A 20501-nucleotide genomic window follows, 5' to 3' on the forward strand; every position below is an offset into this window, starting at 1 on the left:
GCGTGAATGCCTAGTTAGAGACTATCTATTTATCAAACACAGCCTCTCCCTAGTTCGCTCTTCATTCCCTCTCCCTTCAATTCCCTTAACATTGAACTTAAAAGTAAAACATATGTTTCCGTTGCATGGAACATTTTTTTTTAATGTAATGAAGTAGCTATCTTATGCATAAATCTGTTCAAGCCATGTTTATGAAGTTTGGTACACTGTACAATAACACATTTTACTTTCATGTTCAGGCCTCTTACGGTAATTGTCGTATAATACCACGGGCCATAAATTTGAGAGCAAAGCCCAAATTAACCACTCGAGCCACGAATTATGTATCCAACAGTAAAATTAGTGGACACGAACACGTAGCGCCAGAGCGGTTCGTGTGTCGTAACGCTGTGACCCTGGCTACAAATTTTACGTGGGGTGGGGGTGGGGGGTGGGGGTCTTCGCTCGTGGCTCCAGTCGTTAATTTGGGCATCCGTGCCTACAAATATGAAGCTCGAGGTTGCAAACACCTAACCCGTTTAAAAGGCCAGGTGTAAATTAGTTGCTGTATTTCTGCGGGTACAGCTCTCCACTGTGCCCGCACATTTAGTATGAAAACCAGGTGACGTATAAAGTAGCAAGATCAAAAGGTTTTCACTCAACGTTGTTGAACGATGACTTTGATTCCGATCACTGTGATGTTCAACAGGCTGGAAAATGCTGGTTACACCTGCGAAGTAGATGGATAGGTGCCTCGATTAGCTTATCTTTCATAAGACCATTTTTTCTGCCTATCTGTTCCTTGGAAAAGTGGTGTAAGTAAAATAACATTTTAGAGAGATGTGTGGACGTAATAAATACAATAAATAGTCTATCATTTTCGAAGATAGTGATATTTGCAGGCATTTTCCAGGCATCGAGCACTGGAGGAGCTTGAAAACTGCCCATTTTACCGCACAAATAAACTTAAAATCTCCCACGTAATGTTTCCTGACATCCGGTTTTCGCATGTTTTCTATTGTGTCAACTTACGTCACCCTGTGTCAAAGATCTCGTTTTAGACTATCTTCGAAGATTCTCTTTCAAAATCTTGTTACATTGAAAATGTCAAGCCAATTATTCCAAGTCAGTTTGACGTTTTTTTCCTTCTTTTAATCACCGTGTCGTCCCGCAAACAGGACACAGACTTCTTTTAAATATCACGTTTTTAACAAAAGACGCATGCAATCTGGATCTAACAAAATACGTCCGTTTTGATAAGAAAACAAGAAAGTGCTTGATTACGATCTCCCAAAATTCCAATCATTTGTATATCACCCTTGGGTAAAGCTGCCAGATTACTGAGGCTCTGGTAGATTAACGAGACTACCTGAAAAGCTTCGTTTTTAATTCCTGAAATTAAGAAGGGACCGTTTATGTCAGGTTCAATTTTGAAATTATAACACTTCAGGAGTCGGGGTACTATTAGAAATGAAACTCGCTGCCAAGAAAAAACGTCCCCCTTGCAATTTCATTTTCACTGATAAAGCCCACTTCCAGATTTAAGAATTTGTTGAAAGTATTGTCGGTTGAGTATGATTGCTTTGAAATGATTGAAGTCTCTTCTTGGAAAATATAGAGCACAGGGATTCATTATCAGTCGTCATATTTCGTTAAACTTGGTATACTTGATTGTGAAAAAAGGCATGATGTTGAATAAATGCTGTCTGTATTAGAACCTAGGGAGAAGTAATGTGAGTGGATTTAATTTTCAAATCATGACATCGAATAAAAAACGCCCATTTGCTGTCGCTCGTTTAGCGAAGGAACCAATTTAGCTGCGTTCACACAGGATCAGTGGAACATTTTAGAAGCGTTCTGGTTATAACACTATTATTCATCAATTACTTAAGATATTACGCACGGTAAGGGGGAGGGGGGGTGGGTGGAAATACATCTCTGTCGTTCATGGTTAGGCCGTGTTGCGGTGGCTGACCTAGGATTTCGCTAGCGGGGGATGGGGGGGGGGGGCAGGAGGGGCAAGGATTAAAAATTGTATTGATTCTATAGTCGAATATTTTACATCAGACAAGGGCAATTTTTTACTGTAATACTAAGGTCACTGTGAGAGATAATTTATTATTATTATTTATTGTCTCTATTATTTGTTATACTTTATTGGGGAGTTGGGGGTGTATGGGTGATTCCGAAGATAAGCAGGGTGTGTGGTTCTCTGGATCAGCCAGTGGCGTGCAGTCGGCATTACATCCCCCTTGATTGCAATTCACCACAACCCGATGACATAAACATTGTAAGATCTCAATCAGGTAAACGGGTTGCGTGCGTGAACTCGCCGACAGTGATGGTCGCTTTGCGTGCGTGGGTTCTTATTTCCTGGCTCGCTGATTGAGACGCTTCCCAAGTTCTCGACATGACTTTAACGTTATCTTGTTATTAAAAAGATCTGCAATTTCTTGAAAAAAAAAAGCTGGCAGTTGAATTTCATTTGTGATGGGATAATCTTGGGTTTGACTGACTACAAAAGGGTATTACAGAAGATTGGTCTCTTTAAGCACATGCATCTTTTTCTCATTATACAGCAAATTGACGATAGCGACACGATGTGAGCTCTCAGAAAAAAAGTTTTTTTGAGCTTACAACAAGAGTAAAAAGAATTTCATGTCAACAAAGTGTCATTCTCAGTTGCGACAGCAGTTTTGTGTCTGATTCATTGTGAAGTCGACGTTGCTCAAGAAATCATCCCATTTTTTCTGGCACCCGCGTCTTCTGGTGCCAAGGGTAATGTTGTAATCACGGTATCAGAGACATTCAACAATTCACATGCAATATAGGTATCTTCACGTAATGCCTTTAATTGTAGTCCGTAAACATGCGACCATACACCATTGGTCCTTTTATTGGACGGAATTGTGGAAGGTTTTAGCACTGACAGGACAATAATTGCTAGACTTTATCCTGTGCCACTGCCAGTACCATTACGTAACCTACTGGCTGATGCTTTATCTGAAACAGTAGCGGAGACAGCAACTTTGGAGCGTTTGGAAAACGTTTCCAGGGCGCTAGTCTACGCTTCAAATAAAACTAAGAGGGGCAAGTTACATGATTATCAGCACTGGGGTTAGAGCCTCAGATCAGAGCATTTTTTTATTTAATATTTTTACTTCAGCTGTATTTTTCGTGTATCTACATTTGTATTATACCTCGTTAAACAAGAGTAACATAAAATCATAATTGAGAAATAAACTTCACAGCGTAACGCTCCATTCAGAATAGGGGACTAACTAGACCGAGAGTCAAATATGGCGACCCACTACAAATCCTGCCGTCTAGTCCGCTAAAAGACACTGAATAGATATCCCGTGGGGAAGTATTCAAGTGGGTCGGCCATATTTGACCATCGGACTAGTTAGTCCCCTATTCTGAATGGCGCAATACTTATTTTCATTAAAAAAACTTCGAGAACAGTGGGAACACGACGCGTACGGTCTGATCACAAAACACGGAACGTTCGAGCCACGCAGGATCGGTGCTTATTTCCATAACGCTTTAAATAACACCCCAAGAAATAAGGGGCGTTGCGAATGGGTAAATTCTGATTTAGTGGTTCTCAAAGACATGTCGGCAAGCATTTACTCAGCAGATCGCAATATGGTCAGCACGAAGGAATATTTAAAGGTCGTAGGACGTAGGAAATATGCACATATTTCAGAATGATCTGTAAGAAGAATTAGGGTTAAAGGAAAAACCAGGAGGGAATTTGCTGATATGTGAACTCGCTAAAAATAAGTTTGCATTTCTATTTCCCGGTGTATGCTTGTAATATCTTATTTCCCATGACTTAATATTCCATTTGGTTTATCCTCAAGCGTGTGTATTAAATCAATCTCCCTCTGTGTTTTTGCTGTTTCACTATCTCTCTTCACTTATACATATATTGTTGTGACAAGTGTAATGCAGTGCTCGCTATACTATACCTCTTCAGTTGTTCATAAGCAACAATTTTAACTGTCAGTGTCTTTCTCTGCTTTTTCCCTCTATTAGTCTCTATTACACGCAAAAATACACACTGGCTAGAGAAGTAATAAACAGTGTGCACTTACTGCATGTCCGAAAACCAATTTGTTCATTAAAGAGAACCTGAGCAATAACCGTGCTGCCGATCAAAATCTAGAAAGGAGAACGCCGTCGGGTTTAGTACCTGGTAACGAGCGAGAAATGCGTTCAGTTGCGAAATGCGACGCTTCTAAGAGCGAAAAGAGCGTATATTGAGAATTTGGTTGTTATAACAGACGTAAAGCAGGGGAAGGTTGGAAGAGAGAGAGAGAGAGGGGGAGAGAGAGAGATCAAAACGACCAATTTTTCTTGTCCCACAAACCCAAAGGTGTAAAGGGTAGACAGTGGTCATTTTTATTTTGAATATTGTCTTACAAACTGTTCATGCCTACAGATATTTCTAAAATATAGCTGGTTAAAATTATTAGGGTATTACTGGGGTGCTAATGATTTATCCACCTCTCACCCGCCTGAATAATGTTGCGCTTTTATTTGGTTAAAAACCATTTCCGGTCGTGTTTGCAGACCGGTAAACGCTTGCACATATTTTGGGAACTCTTCCCGACAACATTAAGAAAGTCGATGCTACTCTATTTACTGAAAAGTAATCGACAAATCAAAGTCATTAGCACCTGATGGAAATGTTGATTCAGATCCAAAAGGGTTATTACTTTTGGAACTCCTCCAAAAGGGCAGGGAGCTAAGCAGCTTTATTATTTGGTAGCAAAGATATTGAACGACTTGTCAGGTACAGTACATGTACCATGCGACGAAAGAAACACTTCAGAGAAAGCTTAATCTATTTTGTTGTAATCTTTGGGGACGTTAGGGATTTGTTCTATGATCCAATGGGTTTGTATTTGGGACTTATGTCAGAAACATCGTTTTCAATCATAAAGACAAAATGTGATCGAGATAATTAGCATTTGACACCGCTGGAGTAATAGGGCCAGAGCACGTGATCAGGCAATTAGGTGTTGCGACAGCACATTGATTCGACTGATGATGTAATTAACCAGGTTCTTCGGTGACTCGAAGTAAAAGCTATTCCATGTTATTCCCATTACCCGTTAAGGTCAATTAAATGTTGTGAAGCATTGGATATTTCAAAGCATCTCTCTCTTTCTCCCGCCTTCCCGCTCTCTCTCTTTGCCACGTTTTCAATAGCTCTGCCACTTTTTTTTAAATAATAGTCCTGCCACTTTTTTGTTATCAGTCAGGGTTTTGTTTTTATTCTAAACATTATGCTCCGGGAATGTTATAAAAAGGAACCGTGAAAAATATGGCGAATTCGTGGTGTGTCACAGAGTGTTAATCCAGCTTGATTTCTGAACAAAATCCAAAAAATCCTGACATTTTATTACTATCTCGGACGATTCGCTTCGCTGCTCTTAAACTCGAATATGCTAAATCTTCGTGTAATGAGCGTGTTATCTTTTGCAAGCACACGCTAGGATCATTGAGAATGAGTTGTTCATTAAGTCAGTCTATCAAAAAACGATAAAGTAGTATATTCTTCAACGACCGTAGTAAATTGATTTTTTCTGTCACGGTGTAAACAAGAACACCAACGCAGACAACAGTTGCAAGGGTTCAGATGTTTGAAGGGTTTTACACTGAATCAGTACCCATAAGTCGCCATATTTAAATGGGTTCATACCGGGATGTGTGGAGGGGCAGCTTCAAAAATATAGTTTTACTCCAAAATTGAACTGTATAAGCTAGCCAACCGAGGGATCGTTTGGTCCCCTTGTTGTGCTTTATAAATTAGACGAGCGCCATAGGGAAACGGATTGATTGTCTGGTGGTGATTATAACTCTTCGTGTTCTGAAATTAGTTGTTTAATATATTTTGTTGGTTCATTTTTCATGATTTATTGTTCAGTCACGCTTGAGTTGAATGATTATGTCTTTTAATTGGATCCCGGGGTTTGTCGCTGTGGCGTAACTGCAATTAAGATGATTGAGACGGAAGTTTATAACCCACAGACCCTTTGTGTAGATTAAGACCGCATTCAGATTCAAACATCGAACCAGCTGGATCGATCTAACTCTGTGTGGGATTCTAACTAAAGTGCATTCAATTTAGTCAGTTAATTGCCAGACACTCTTTGAAAAGATAATTGATTGGTTAATTACCCCACTAGCAACTGGTGATGGCGTGTCAGACATTTTAGCCGATTACAGTGATTGCACTTAGTGAGACTCTCCCACAGAATTGGATCGATCCAGCTTGTAAGATGAATTTATCTGAACGCTCAATAAAATTGGTCGCACCTAGTGTGTCTGGCGGCGGATGGTTATTCTCCTCCAACCCAACATTTATTTATAATGTCAGCCAGCGCACACTGCTACAAGAGGGGGAGGGTCACGTTTTGTGTTATGAAGTCTGCGTAATGACGCTGGCATGTTACCACAGCGGAATTTTGCCATTTGGACTGTGTAACGCTAGGAGACGAGTAGTATGTCTACCGGTAGTCTGGTGCGGAACAAAACCGCCATTAATACTCTAAAACTCAGGGTGATAGCTAATTATACCATCCAGAGTAGAGGCACCAGTGAAGTGTTTGAAACTCAAGGTGATGGTTTGCTAAATGGTGCTAAGTAGAGAAACGCCATAGAGTGCTTTAAACTCAGGTTGATGGTTAGTTAAATGGTACAAAATGAAGAAACTACAGAGTGTTTGAAACTCAGGGTGATGGTTAGTTAAATGGTACAAAATGAAGAAACTACAGAGTGTTTGAAACTCAGGGTGATGGCAACTAATATGGTTAAAACCAGTAATGAACTGTATTTCGTACAGAGGCCAATATCATAACCTAAACGTTACATAAACAGAGCAAAATATCGGACACTGTCACACTAAATGGCGTATTGCACTTGCGTATGATATACGCAGACAAACGCATAAGGTTCGTTGTTATTATCCCATAAACGTTTTGCATACGCATGCAGGTGTTAGTGTTAGCTTATATACGCAGAAGGATGGAAAGGTTTTTGAGCATGTTCAAGATTTTTCAGCGTATACGCGCGTTTAAGTCGTACGCGGCCCGTGCGTTACACATACGCTAGGCATACGAAGAATAAGCTATAATGACTCTAAACATACTTAACAGCTACGTTTTTAATGCGGTGATTTTATATACGCAGCGTATATCAGCTAAGTACCGTGTGGGCCGAGTCCCTTACGATTAATTGATGGATTTCAACAAATGTTTGCCGTATATTAACATATTTTGCTCATAGTAGCGTATGCCAAACGCATTTTTCGTTTGCTTAACACATGATTACCGTATGACAAATGCATCCTTTTGTCATAAAATAAGAGTACAATTTGCACATTTCTATCACAACTGCCCCAAATGGAGAGGATAAATGTAGATATTTGCTAATATCCAGTTGGATTTGATCCAGTTTGTGATGCATGAATTATCAACAAAACAGAAGCACGCTATCCGTGCATTATTCATACATGTAAGCTCATATGCGTTAATGATACGCTTATTTACGGTACTCGTACCCTCATATGCGCTAAGGAAACGCTCGTGTATGCGCTTATCAAACGCTCAAATACGCTAATTGTACGCGAATATACGGTACTCATCCGTAACTGATACGTTGATACACAGTGTCCATAAAGGCTACATTAACAACAACACGCCTTTTAAATTACTCAGACGGTATTCAATCGCAAGTTATAAGGTGTGAATGTGCTTTCAATACGCCAATACGCCGTTTCTACGCTGCTTATTCTTTCTTTCTCATTCGCCGGAAAAAGGTTGGTTTCTTACTCTCAAAGTTACGCATACAATCGATTTCACATACATGTACGTACTAGTACCTCTTTTACGCTAGATGTGACGGCACCCAAAGCACAAGAGGCCCATAAGTTTCTTAATGAAATTTCATAATATATGTTTTTTTTTTTTGTTTTTTTTTTTTTTGACATCACAAAACAAAACATACATTTTTCACACGAACACATATTACAACATATATGCAATAGACACAAACTAGCATACAGTGGTCTCATTGGACATTAATAGCACTTAAAAATGGTATTACATGTATTTCTAATGATCGATATTGTTTCATAAACATCTCATTTATCCCCAAACAATCACATCTGTTGAATGCAGCCCAGTGTTGATGGGTTCAGTGTGGTAATACATTACTATTGCCCAAAACATGAATTGAAAATAACACCATCGGAGGTAAATATGGCCATACCTAACAGATGATATATATATAAGAAATAAAAAAGCAGTCTCTTTTATACCGACAGCTTTTGATTAATAATTCCAGGTAACGTGGAGCGATACAAAGGAGCGACCGCGTCACATCGGATATTGGCGTCTAATCCTGGATTATTTTATCAGCGTCTCATTCACCAGCGACGCCTGCGTTGAACAAAATCATTTCACTTCCGGTGAAGGGAGCCACAACAAGATCATCACTTGAGCTAAGCATCGGCGCTTCGTGGAAGGACCATTTGTAATTTCTTTTTTTCTCCGAAGACAATTCTACGAGTACGTGACGCCAGGCCTCTCGAACGTATTGTTTATCGGACAATGTATTTCACAGTCGATAAAGCACATCAGTCTTGCTGTTTCCAGGAAGCCTATTTCGCAATAGACGAGACAGATCAAACGCGGCAGTTTGAAGTTGAGAGTCATTACGACATCTATTTCCCTCGATATAATTAAGACGTATGTTTCAAGCAATTTATTTTTCATTCTTTTTTTTAAATAAAATGGCTTCTGAATCGTTAAATCAATAGCGATCGAGAGGGTTTAAATGACAGACATGGGATCCGAATTAATGTCGGTGCCGATTTGATACGGAATTATTATTATTTTCTCGCAGTGACTTAAAAACGTTGCTCTAATCGAAAAGAACTTCACTCTGTCAGGGCCAGAGACGAAGCACATAGACAAATAAGTAGAAGATCACAGGACTGCGTTTGAGAGAACAAAGAAACAGGGACGTTTTACCCATGGTTAGCACTATAAAAAAGGGACAAAGCATAGTTTGCATTCACAGGAAAAAAAACGAATTATGCCCACATTATAAGCTATAGAAAATCAGGACAGCGTTCGTACTATTCAGACTTCTCTACTAATTACATGCGATAGGGACGTGTTATTGAACCTACTGCGGCGATTTATCACCGTATATAATTGAGTAAGTTTTTCCTAAAGAGTCCACATTAACTGGCTTGCGTTACGTTTAATAAGGCAATCATATGCTAGGCACGGTGAAACGGACGCAGATCAGTTATAAGGCATAAAGACGTTGAACGATACCGCACGGTTGCAAAATTACCAGTAACAAACAGTAGGCCTACATCGCTCAGTAGACGTTGCTAAAGCCTGCATTGAAACGGACTCCGAGACGGATCACATCATTGCCATGAATCAAAGCATTGATGAAACGGAACTTGGAAACAGCTCCATACCCGAATATATTCTCAACATGCGGAATACAACGGCGGTGCTTTTTCCAGTGTTATACACATTCGTTCTCCTCATTGGAGTCACTGGGAACGTGCTGGTTATTTACGTCATAATTTCGAACAAGCACATGAGAACATGCCCGAACATGCTGTTCCTAAATCTGGCGGTGTCCGATCTTCTGTTCTTGGTGTTTTGCGTCCCGCTTCAAGCGGCGTTCTTTGTGACGAAATACCAGTTGAAAATTGGCACCCATGCCTGCAAAATGCTCAAGTACACGACGTTTGTTTCGACGGCGGTCGGTGCATACTCCCTGGCGGCCATCTGCGCTTTCCGTTGCCGCGCCATCGTTTCTCCGATCCAAGCGTCACGGTTTTTGACCACTCGCCATTCAATGATGACCAGTTTAATTATCTGGCTGGTCATGCTTGCGGTCAACACGCCTTTGGCCATTTATTACCGCGAGAATGGACAATGTACGACAGCAGACGACATTTCTGACCAATCCCTAGCGCTCCTTCTCACCGTCATGCTTGGGGCCGACTTTCTTCTGCCAGTGTTGTTTGTCATAGGAGCTACAGCGGTCATTGTTCGGCACTTTCAGGCCCATTCTATCCTGTCTGAACACCCGTCTGTCACAGCAAATGGCTACAACCGCAAAGTGATCGTAGTCGTCATCGCCGTGGCAGCCATATTTGTCGTCTGCTGGGGTCCCTTCAACTTCCTGGTGCTGTTTGCGACGCTGGGGGGTAAGGCGGATCGGAAGGTCATGCCGTTTGTTTCCCTGGTGACCACTTTCCTTGCCTACTCCAACTCGTGTCTCAACCCCATCATTTATAACTTTGCGTCGAACGAATTTCGAAAGTCGTTCAGGAAGACCGTCAAGGGTGCCTGGTGCTTGAGGGGATTGAGCAATAGGAAAGATGGCCGCATGTCTCGGGTGACGGACCGCACGGGAAGGGACAACGGAACGACGATGCAGGATTTCTCTTCTTCGAGAATGTCGAGAAGAGCTTCGGAGAGAACCACGCTCAGTGCCGAGTTCGCTGAGAAACCCTGTGTACCTTGAAAATACCTGTGGACGTACGTATATCTGACAATTTATGCTCAGAGAAGATATATTCTATTTACAAATGAATACCGCATTATTTATTTCACTGTGCCAGCATGAAAACGATCTACCGATGCAGTTTATTTTTGTCCTGTTTACCTAGCAAGATGACAAAATGAGATAAAAGTCTCATTCCAAATAAATATCACCGAACTCCTTAAATAATGGAATACGCGATCTAGCACGAATACTCACTCTGTATAGCTTCACAACAGTAACGCAGTCATGCTATATTTATGATTACTTCTTCTATACTGTTGCATAGTGAGCTCGAAATCAATTAAAACCGACTGGAGTCTGGATAAAATAACGAGGGTAAAAATGTCGAATTTGGATTGTGCATTGTTGGAAAATATATAAATTTCGAAATTTGCACGGGGAATGATATACAAGGAGTATTTAAGTCATATTTATGTGGCATTTGTATGCTTTTTAACTGTATTTTTAACTGTATTTTCTCACTAGTTATACAAGATACGACAAATGCGGGGTTGGGTTTATATGAGGATCACAATAAGCCCCATTGGAGTCAACTGTGGGTCCCACTTTGCTGACTTAATAGTGTTGGCAAATACGCAGTGTTTAACCCCCCCTCCCCAATTATGGATTTAGAGCCATTTATATGGAACTGTGTGGGACCCGCATCCCCTATGTAAACCTTACTTTAACCAGTTCTCAGAAGGCTTAACTGGCTTTCTGTCTTTTTCGCTTTGATCGATGACTCGGAGTATCAGCTGTCTATAAGTAGCTAATTGCTTCCATGCTGAAAACCAGCTTCCGAGTTGGACCGTGAGTTAAATATCTACGACGTCGAAGAATGAACGAAGCTGTCAATGAAATAGCTTGGTTGCATGGAGTGTGTTGGACACCCACTCGTTGTATAAGTGAAAAGTCTTACGATGCCATTATGTCAAAGACTATTGATTCATGGCTGCTTCTTTCCAACGTCTGATAAAAAGAAGATGGAATGAATATCCACATAATACAAACACGCGTGTTAGGAATGCAGTTTGGTATTTAATACACGGGGTTATTAAATCATCACGAGTTTGATAATAAATGATAGGTAAATCCAGAGGGAAAGCCAAAGTGGTTGACGAGCGCGACCGACCCTAGTTTTGAGAGGTTCGGTTTTTTGGCAGCAATTTTAAAGGATAAAAAAAACTGATAAGCTGACATGTCTGTTAAACATATTATGTTTCAGAATTAAGCACAAAAATAGAATTAGTTCTCCGACCTTATTTGGTCGTTCATAAATTACGGTGGCTATATTGGCCCTTTCTTTTGAATTTTGTATGTTAAATCGAATTTATTAACGGTGACGGTATATATATATATTTATTATTTTCATGTTCATGTGGCATTAGTAAACACTGAAAAGTGTGTAAATTCAAGGAACTTTTTCAAAGTACCTTTTTGGGGTAATCGTACGCACATTTTTTATATTTGCATATGTTGGGAATAGAAATTCATAATGCTTATGGTATGATTTGTGTCATTTGAATGTCTTCATTTCTTTGTGCTAATAAAATATAACAAGGTGATAAAATAATTACAGTTGTGATTCACTTTGTGGAATATGTGCTCAACGCGTTGCACAATGCGCTCTCAGATTCTGTTTGCTAGTAAAACAAGAAAAAATGCACCATTTGTTCTTACCTTCACTTACAGGAGGGTTCCATGGGAAGGGGGTAGTGCTTACAGTTCGAGGGAAATGAAATCGTCATACACAAATCGCAGAAAATTAAACTTTATTTACTGGTAATGCGAGTCGAAAATCCTGAAAAAAAAACTTATCACCGGGTGTTATGACTTCGTTTCGCGTGGGACGAAGAATAAAAAACTGCATTCTCGAGTCATGGGATTGAGGTGTTTCATGGAACACGCTAAATGATATGAACGTTTCACGCATGTCGGGAAATAAAAAGAGACTTTCACGGGTAGTGAAACCCAATGGGACCCTCTCCCAGGTACCATGTAAGTAGCCGTCCCTATAGGCATACGGTGCCCATTAGACTTTTCACGGCAAAAGAAAAAAAAAAAAAAAAAAAAAAAAAACAAGTTCTCGTGGGATATGTCTCTCTGCAATTAGTGTAAATCAACACTGTAATGCAACAGCAATCATGGGATTACTCGTAGTCTATCTGCTCTAAGTATGCTAATAGTTCAGCTTTGGAGCGGACGTTGAACCTAAGACTGGGTTCGCATACTTAGACCCCATTCCCACAGATTTTAGATCGATCTATTCCCGTGGGTAGTCTCACTAGATTACTGTCAGCTTAGCTGGCTTAAATGTCTGTCCCGCCTACAAAAAGCTTTAAGGGGGTAATTAACTTCCGTGCGCGGTCGGTTGACAGCAAATTAGCGGGAACCCCCAGGGAGTTAGGTCGATCCAGATCTTAATCTGTGGATCGATCTAAATCTGTGCGAATGCGCTCTTAGATCGATCCATCTGGATCGACCTAACTTCCTGGGGGTTCCCGCTAAATTGCTGTCAGCTCAAGAGGCTTAAATGTCTGTCACGTCTACCAAATCAGCTAGGGGTAAAGATAATTACCCCCCAACAGCTTTACTAGGCGTGACAGACGATTAAGCCGGTTAGTTTGATAGTAATTTAGTGAGACTCCCCAGGGAGATAGATCGATCCAAACATCTGTTGAAATGGTTTCTAAGACTGCATTCCCACAGATTTTAGATCGATCTATCCCCATGGGGAGTCTCACTAGATTGCTGCCAGCTTAGCCGGCTTAAATGTCTGTCCCGCCTATTAAAAGCTGTAAGGGGTTAATTTACGTTTGTGCTCGCTCGGGTGACAGCAATTTAGCATGAACCCTCAGGGAGTTAGGTCGATCCAGACGGATCGATCTGAATCTGTGGGAACCCAGTCTAACTCATAGTGTCCGTTCCGAATGAGTGAGGTCGACCTAGCTAATGCACGCAAACTCTATGGGGACTCTTGCTGAATGCCATCATTTCCATTGTGAGAAAAACTAGCACTAGCAAAAGATTTGGACGCCTTTTGGGCTATTACGTTGGCAATCTCAAAACTTCGACATACAGTAACATAAAGTAGCGGTATATTCCATGATCAACGCGAAACGGCCTAACTGAATTCTGTAAATGTCAGTAAATATTGATAAGGTTGCAACATGAATGGCCCACTAAACCTAGTCCCTAAAGGCTGCCATATATCATGTTTTGAATGTTTAGGTAATGGAGGAAGATTACTTTAGGTTTACATTCTCATGAGCCTTTCAACCAAAAATAATCACGTCCGTTTGCCTTTACATGTTTTAAATGCACTTTGAAGTTAATTCTACATATGATATAGAGGAGGTACCTGAAAAATGCATTGTTTTTCAATAAAAAAACAACACTCTTATTTATTGACTTTCGATTTTAGCTTTAAGTTCACATTTATTTAATTATTTATTTATTTGTTTATTTATTTATTTATTTATTATGATTAGAATTAACTGAACTGTGAACATATATGTTGTCAGTATACCACGAACAAGATCACTTTTGTAGTACCTGTTATTGCAACTGTACGCATTGCACCGGTTTTGTAATCATTTGCAACGTTGTTGACAGATTCCCTTTTTAAACTCTTAAAACCTATCATAAGGAATACCTTGCGGCTTGAAACCTCTGGTAACAGCAAGATGAGGTCAAGCGTAAGAGCGACTGTTGCTGTGACTAGACACTGACATAGGGGGCCTTAGTGGGACGTGTAACATTTTTTAAGACAATAATTAGGAAAATAGGAGATCCAAAATATTGCTTTCAGTGGTTGTCGTATGACTTAAAATAGGCAATGTATTTTTGTATGCTTCAGTGGCGAATTCAATTAATGAACTGATGTCACAATGACATCGAATAGATTATCAAAAGTTATTAAAACACGATTTTAATCCTTATTTTCATTTATCAGTCAGCAAAATAGAAAAAAAAACTGATGAATTATGATTTGGAAAAAATATTCCATATTAAATGTCAAGTCTGTATGTAGCAAGCGTGTACTTATGTCCGGATACCTTAATCTGAATACGCACACACACACACACACACACACACACTTCGTTTTGGAGGTCTGCACCCCCATTGGATCCTCTTTGACTACATGGGCCGCAAGTACTTTATGTTCATAGCATATATTATACTGCAATTCTGTACACTTTTTAGAGGTCCCCGTGATATCAAAGAGTACATGTACTTTTGGGGCAAGGGGTGTAATATCAGGGTATTGATGTACGTTAACCCAGCTTTTAATAACAGGCCTACCCAACTACCAGACTCGGCACCAAATGATCCTGAATTCACCGGTAGATCAGACCACACTACCCGTTTTCAAGGTGTGAGTCAGTTTGCATTACACAGTATCATACCCTGAACAAATTTTGAGTGGTGATGCAATGCTTTTCAACCCCGCTGAGAATCGTCCCTATCACATCGCGTACTAGGCAAGAGCGGTGTCACGTCTGATACTGTGAAATGCGTACTGATACACACCTTGAAAACGGGTAGTGTGATCCGATTTACCGGTGAATTCAGGATCATTCGGTGCCGAGTCTGGTAGTTGGGTAGGCCTGAATAATATGCATGATGACGATCAGGTGGTAGACTTAATATTGGTGTAAATTTATAAATATTCAGACTCTAACATTGTTACAGAGGCCCTTTTCGCATATTGCAGGACACCTTTCTGTGTATATGTATATATTCCCTCTGACTGGTTCTAACGTGTAAATGAGGTGGGGGTAGGGTGTTAGGTGTGTGTGCGGGGGGGGGGGGTACTCTTTGTCACAACTTCGCTTCCAACATCGGGAGACCCACTTTATGGGAAGTCCCAATATAAATATGGTTATAACTGAATGTGCCGAATGTGGAGTCTTCGTTTAGGTGTCTCTCTAATTACGTCAGCCGTAATAATACATTGGTGCCATGCAAAACTATTGTACTGCTCGGTGTTCGAAAGGTCTAACACCCCATTCTCATAGATTAGATCGACCTACATTGGATCGACCTAACTCCCTGGGGGTTCACGCTAAATAGCTGTCAGCCGGGCGGACACGAAAGTTAATTGCCCCTTAAAGCTTGTAGTAGGCGGGGACGGACACTTAAGGGGGATTATCTGACAGTAATCTAGTGAGACTCCCCGCGGTGATAGATCGATCTAAAAGTTGTGAGAACAGAGCCTAAGTAAGTCATCAAGCGTACCAAGTCCTCATAGGGTTTATTGGTCCCCTGGTCCAACCTGGTGATGGCGCGACATGCATGGTACATCTAGTTGCCAATAAAAATGACAAACAAAAAAATAGCAATATTAACTCCATTCGTAAGAGATGCACGCGTTTCGTGCTGTTGCAAATCCACAATTTGTTTATTGCACAATAAATGTCATATATGTGATTAACAAAGATATAAATGAGAATATAATGTCTTCCTGTTATTTCAGTGATTAGCGAATTAAACCCGCCAGTCTTCGTGCCTATAAACGGATTAGGCGTTAGCCAATTTGAGCCTCTTATCAGTTTTGTGGACACAAATGCCCAACTTAACGACTCGAGCCAAGAATTAAGAATCACAACGCAAAATTAGTAGTCACGAGCACAGCAACAGGACCCGTAAAGCGCAAATGCGCTTATCTACCAGTTCGGTACGTTCTGTGCCATTATAAGCCGAAAATTCTCGCCACATTAATTGCTGCCATATTAAAAAAGTCATATGCATATGTATATGTGGTTTGAGAGAACAGTTTCATTAGCTCTGTATGTATCAATTCAAATTGTTGTTTTTCTTTTTATCAAGAGCTTGTAAAATATGTGGGTATTACCTCCAATATTTCTACCCTAGTCATTTACTCCCTGATGATGGTGACTGACAGTCACAGAAATATTGGAGGTAATACCCACATATTTTACAAGCTCTTGATAAAAAGAAAAAACAACAATTTGAATATATGTGGTTTGTGCGGCTTCTTAATTTACGTTGGGGTAGTTAATTCATGACTGGAATCGTTAATATGGGCATTTGGGCTCCCAAATCTAAGTGTCGTGTTAGTATACAGCATTTATCGCTCACTATGTATAGTCTTCAGGGTTTTTTTCACCAAATTACCGACTGGAGATTACTAACGAAGCGCAGTGCAATAAAGCTGGCGTATTACGCGAGCCAGCAATCAATTTTTATTGGCCTTGACCTTGCGAGCCTTGTCGATAATTAGAGTGGATTGATGGAGTAGCGTAGCGTATAGGCGCTTGTTACCCATCAACATAAACCTCGGAAAAACAAAGCACATACATTACATTATGAGCTAAAAACAGATACAAATAAGGTATCCAAGACCACATTATTTATTTATTTATTTATTTATTTTTATATATTTATTTTATTTATTTATTTATTTATTTTGCTGAGCAGAGAGAGAGAGAGAGGGAGAGGGAGATAGAAATTTAAATAAACCAGAAGCTATTACATCATAGCATATTTCATGTTTTTTGGTATCCAGCCCCAAGCCTCATGTATTAAAATAGATTTAGTTTTGATTTCTATTTCTTATGGTTGACTTTGTAAGCGCAAGGCACTCTGGACATGAGATTATCTTGTTTAATGGCGAGGAGAGAGACGGACTCCAGCTTTTTTTTTGCATTCACCGTCGATTTATTAAGTTTGCGACGAAACGTAAAATGGTGTATGCTATTGTTGTGCGTCCGGCGTGACATTGCTTACACACAAACTGACCGTGCTCAAAAATAAATAAATAAATAAATAAATAAATAAATAAACAGACGAATAAATAATCCACCTTAAACAAGCATAAAACATTGGTATGATTTATTATCTGGCTGTTTTTTTTTTTATTTCTGTAAAGGTTCCACTACAATTCTCAAGTCAAGTATAACATAGCAATATACCATTTGTCGTCTTGCTCGAAATTTGAAGTGAAATTTAAACCGATCAATTAAGGTAAATACAGGTTACAAACCTTGTTCACACTTTCGTCGACAACTAAAAAAGCCATGTCCAAATAATACGTGCACAACTGGTTCACCAATATGCGGTCTTCCAATGTGTTTTGTTAATTTTCATAGTTGCATGTAATATAACCAACTGGGGCTCTCCATGCATTGTCTTCCAGAAGATATCGCACTTGATTGCAATTACATGTACAATAAACAAAGCGATTGTTTTATTTTAATCAAGACGGTTAAGTTAAGACTATTGATAAGTGAAGAGTGAGTCTCTAAAAAGGGTTCGTTAACAATAAATCCATCGTGCTAGCTTATGTGTATTAACTCCACGGGGACTCTCGCTGAATGCAACCAGATTGGCGTATTACCACGCCTCTTGTTTCCAACGAACTCGTATAATCACCAACTTTTTTGTATTGTACTCAACACTAGGAGGAGGTGTGTTAATCTATTTATCTAATTGCATTCAGCGAGAGTCCTTGAGGAGGTAGTGCGCGTTAGAAAGTAGTATATAGAGTCATTGCGAACGCACCGTAATATTTAACGTTATCTTTGACAAGCATCAGTGAATTTGGTCCATGCTGATAATACTATGGTTCAGATGCAATTTCGAAGTTTTAACCCCACAGGAGATCCAAAACAAACCACGATGCTTATTAATTTACATTCATCTCTGTCGCTTTCAACCTGCAAGTCCCTTTGTGTTCCAATGTACGCGCCAAAGATTGGAGATAATGGACTGTTGAGACTGACCTCGCCTCCCAATACAAAATGTTCCACTTATTGTACATGTATGTGATTCATCATCATGGACAATTTACAGCAAACCAATCAAATTTGCCTTGTTCCATCCCAAATGACATTTCCCCATTGAATATCAACCCCGGTAGAGCAAAGTGGAATTTTTTGTCCATTTGGGAAAGCAGTTTTGGGAAAAAATGAAAAACTAAGTGCATCTGTATTCTTCCTTTTTTAATGCCTTGTATTTGGTACAATTGCTGTAGAGTTTTCAGTCTTAAGTGCATTTGTGATCACAGTAAGAGGTGGACAAGTCTTGTTCTTTGATCTGAAATTAAAACATGGATTGCATTAGTTGAGATAATGTGTACATCTTAATCGAGATGTAAGTTCGGCAGATTGCGTAACACAATTTGGATACGAAGGCGCCCGAAGTTGGCCGAGCGCATTTTCTAATGAGAGGGAGGCATGCAATGCATTAGGTGAGATTTATCACAATCAAACGCGTGGAAATTCAGAACAAAAACTACATTATAAGTGTGGCAGTTTGAAAAAATAGGGATTACTCAGTCTACTTTAAAATAACCGTGCTGTGCGTACGTGCATGTGTATACGTGTGCATTTGCACATGAGCGTGCATGTGCGTTTGTCGGTGGTTTGTGAGGGAATACACAATCCAAAAGCACACGCACCTTGAACTTAACTAGAAGAAGTTCCTCAAAGATGAATCAACATCATCTTCGTCGTCTTCGCCCCACAGCCGTCAGGTCCGGTAGGTTGTACAGCGAATCCACGGTCCACTGATTCCGCTTGGTATTCCTCATGAGCGTCCGATCGCGTTGCGGCTTTAAAGCCAATCGCAGTATCTTGAAAGCTAAAGTGGATATGTCCTAAAAATGGAAGAAAATGGTTGTTATTCTTTAACCATCGCCATTACGAAAATTCGTCGCAGATTTCTTGCGCATTTTGGTGGGTTTGACTTCATCACAATAAAAGAGGTCCAACAAAGAGTTTTTGAGACGGTATAAAATGTTCAGATTGTCCTTTTATCGTAAAAAGCAATACTAATCACTACTGAATCGGTTATTTTTCATTATTTCAAAAACTTAGACGCGAAAACAAGCAGTGAAGCTGATAATAGCGAAATCAACATTAACCTACTCATTGTACTCCCTTCCAACCCCCCCAGGCACCCCCATCCCCCCTCCATCCCCCCCTCCCCCCCCTCCCCCACCCCCCAACACAGTTATGTCTGTCCATGTACGTTCACTGATAAGGTATTTCCTTGCACTGTGATATAACGACTGTTTTTTTTCTATAGGAAACCAACACTTCACTATGCCTTGTTGGGTGGAATACGCTGATTGATACTGCTTCATTACAATTCAATGTAGAGCGCTTTGATGTACGGTAGATTGCAGCAAAGGGATTGTGATTTCTAGGGAAATTGATAATATGTCCTACTAGGAGCTTTCAGAGGTATGTACAGTATACACAAAAGCTTGCACCTTGGGCTCCTCAGTTGAGGCTATAACAAATCACCAAAGATACTAGTATATATAATGGCGAGTTTAGGATTCTGCTAAAGGAAAGGGGGGGGGGGGGCACAATGATAATAAAAATTGCCTCCATTCGCTGACTGAATATAAAACAGTCAGTACACGAGGACATTTTACTATTATAATTAGGCCCTGGGATGAAAAAAATTGTCATTTATTTAATTGTTTAATTATTTATTTATTTATTTATTATTATTATTATTATTATTATTATTGTTGTTGTTGTTGTTATGTTAATGATGGCTCTCGTGAATGAAACGGAGGTACCTTCGGAGCTTAGGGCGGTTGTAACTACCCTTCCCCCCCCTACCCGCGTATCTGCCACACACAGTCTTATATGTACACTTAAATAAAGCCACTAGACTGAGTCGGGATAGTTATTATACAACACAGACAAACCTACTGCAGAAATTAAGGGTGGTGTTAGATTTGCCTAGACCCACACACGCAAAAGCGACATCAAATGAACGGTATATCAATGTTCGCTTTAGTCTGACAGCTTGTTCTTATCACACAGTTCGCCTTAACATAGCTTAAAATTCAAATTCTTGTTGTTGCTGTTGTTGTTGTTTATTAATATATTTATCATTATTTGAAATTGAATCGATTAAGATGTCGTTCGAGTATATATAAT

At 39.9% G+C, this 20501-nt stretch overlaps 2 protein-coding genes across 3 annotated transcripts in view; both read left to right on the forward strand.

Moving 5' to 3' along the window:
- The window catches only part of LOC106159610 (uncharacterized), a 59462-nt gene that overhangs the window by 4261 nt on the left and 34700 nt on the right, over positions 1 to 20501 (forward strand). For both annotated transcript variants that reach the window (XM_087013955.1, XM_087013954.1), the window contains exon 2: positions 19630 to 19787. The gene's annotated coding sequence lies outside the window, so the exon portion shown is untranslated. The remainder of the gene's footprint in view (positions 1 to 19629; positions 19788 to 20501) is intronic.
- On the forward strand, positions 8155 to 12215 carry LOC106173669 (allatostatin-A receptor). The gene has a single exon (XM_013554869.2). The coding sequence runs from the start codon at positions 9445 to 9447 to the stop codon at positions 10552 to 10554; it is 1110 nt and encodes a 369-aa protein (XP_013410323.1). The 5' UTR covers positions 8155 to 9444; the 3' UTR covers positions 10555 to 12215.

Source organism: Lingula anatina, chromosome 5 (genome assembly GCF_051362555.1).
Source record: "Lingula anatina isolate TDL-2025a chromosome 5, LinAna3.0, whole genome shotgun sequence".
Classification (NCBI taxonomy): Eukaryota; Metazoa; Brachiopoda; class Lingulata; order Lingulida; family Lingulidae; genus Lingula; species Lingula anatina.

Bases quoted from the DNA above. Each gene is read 5' to 3' on its own strand.
- LOC106173669 (XM_013554869.2), top strand. From the start codon at position 9,445: ATGAATCAAAGCATTGATGAAACGGAACTTGGAAACAGCTCCATACCC.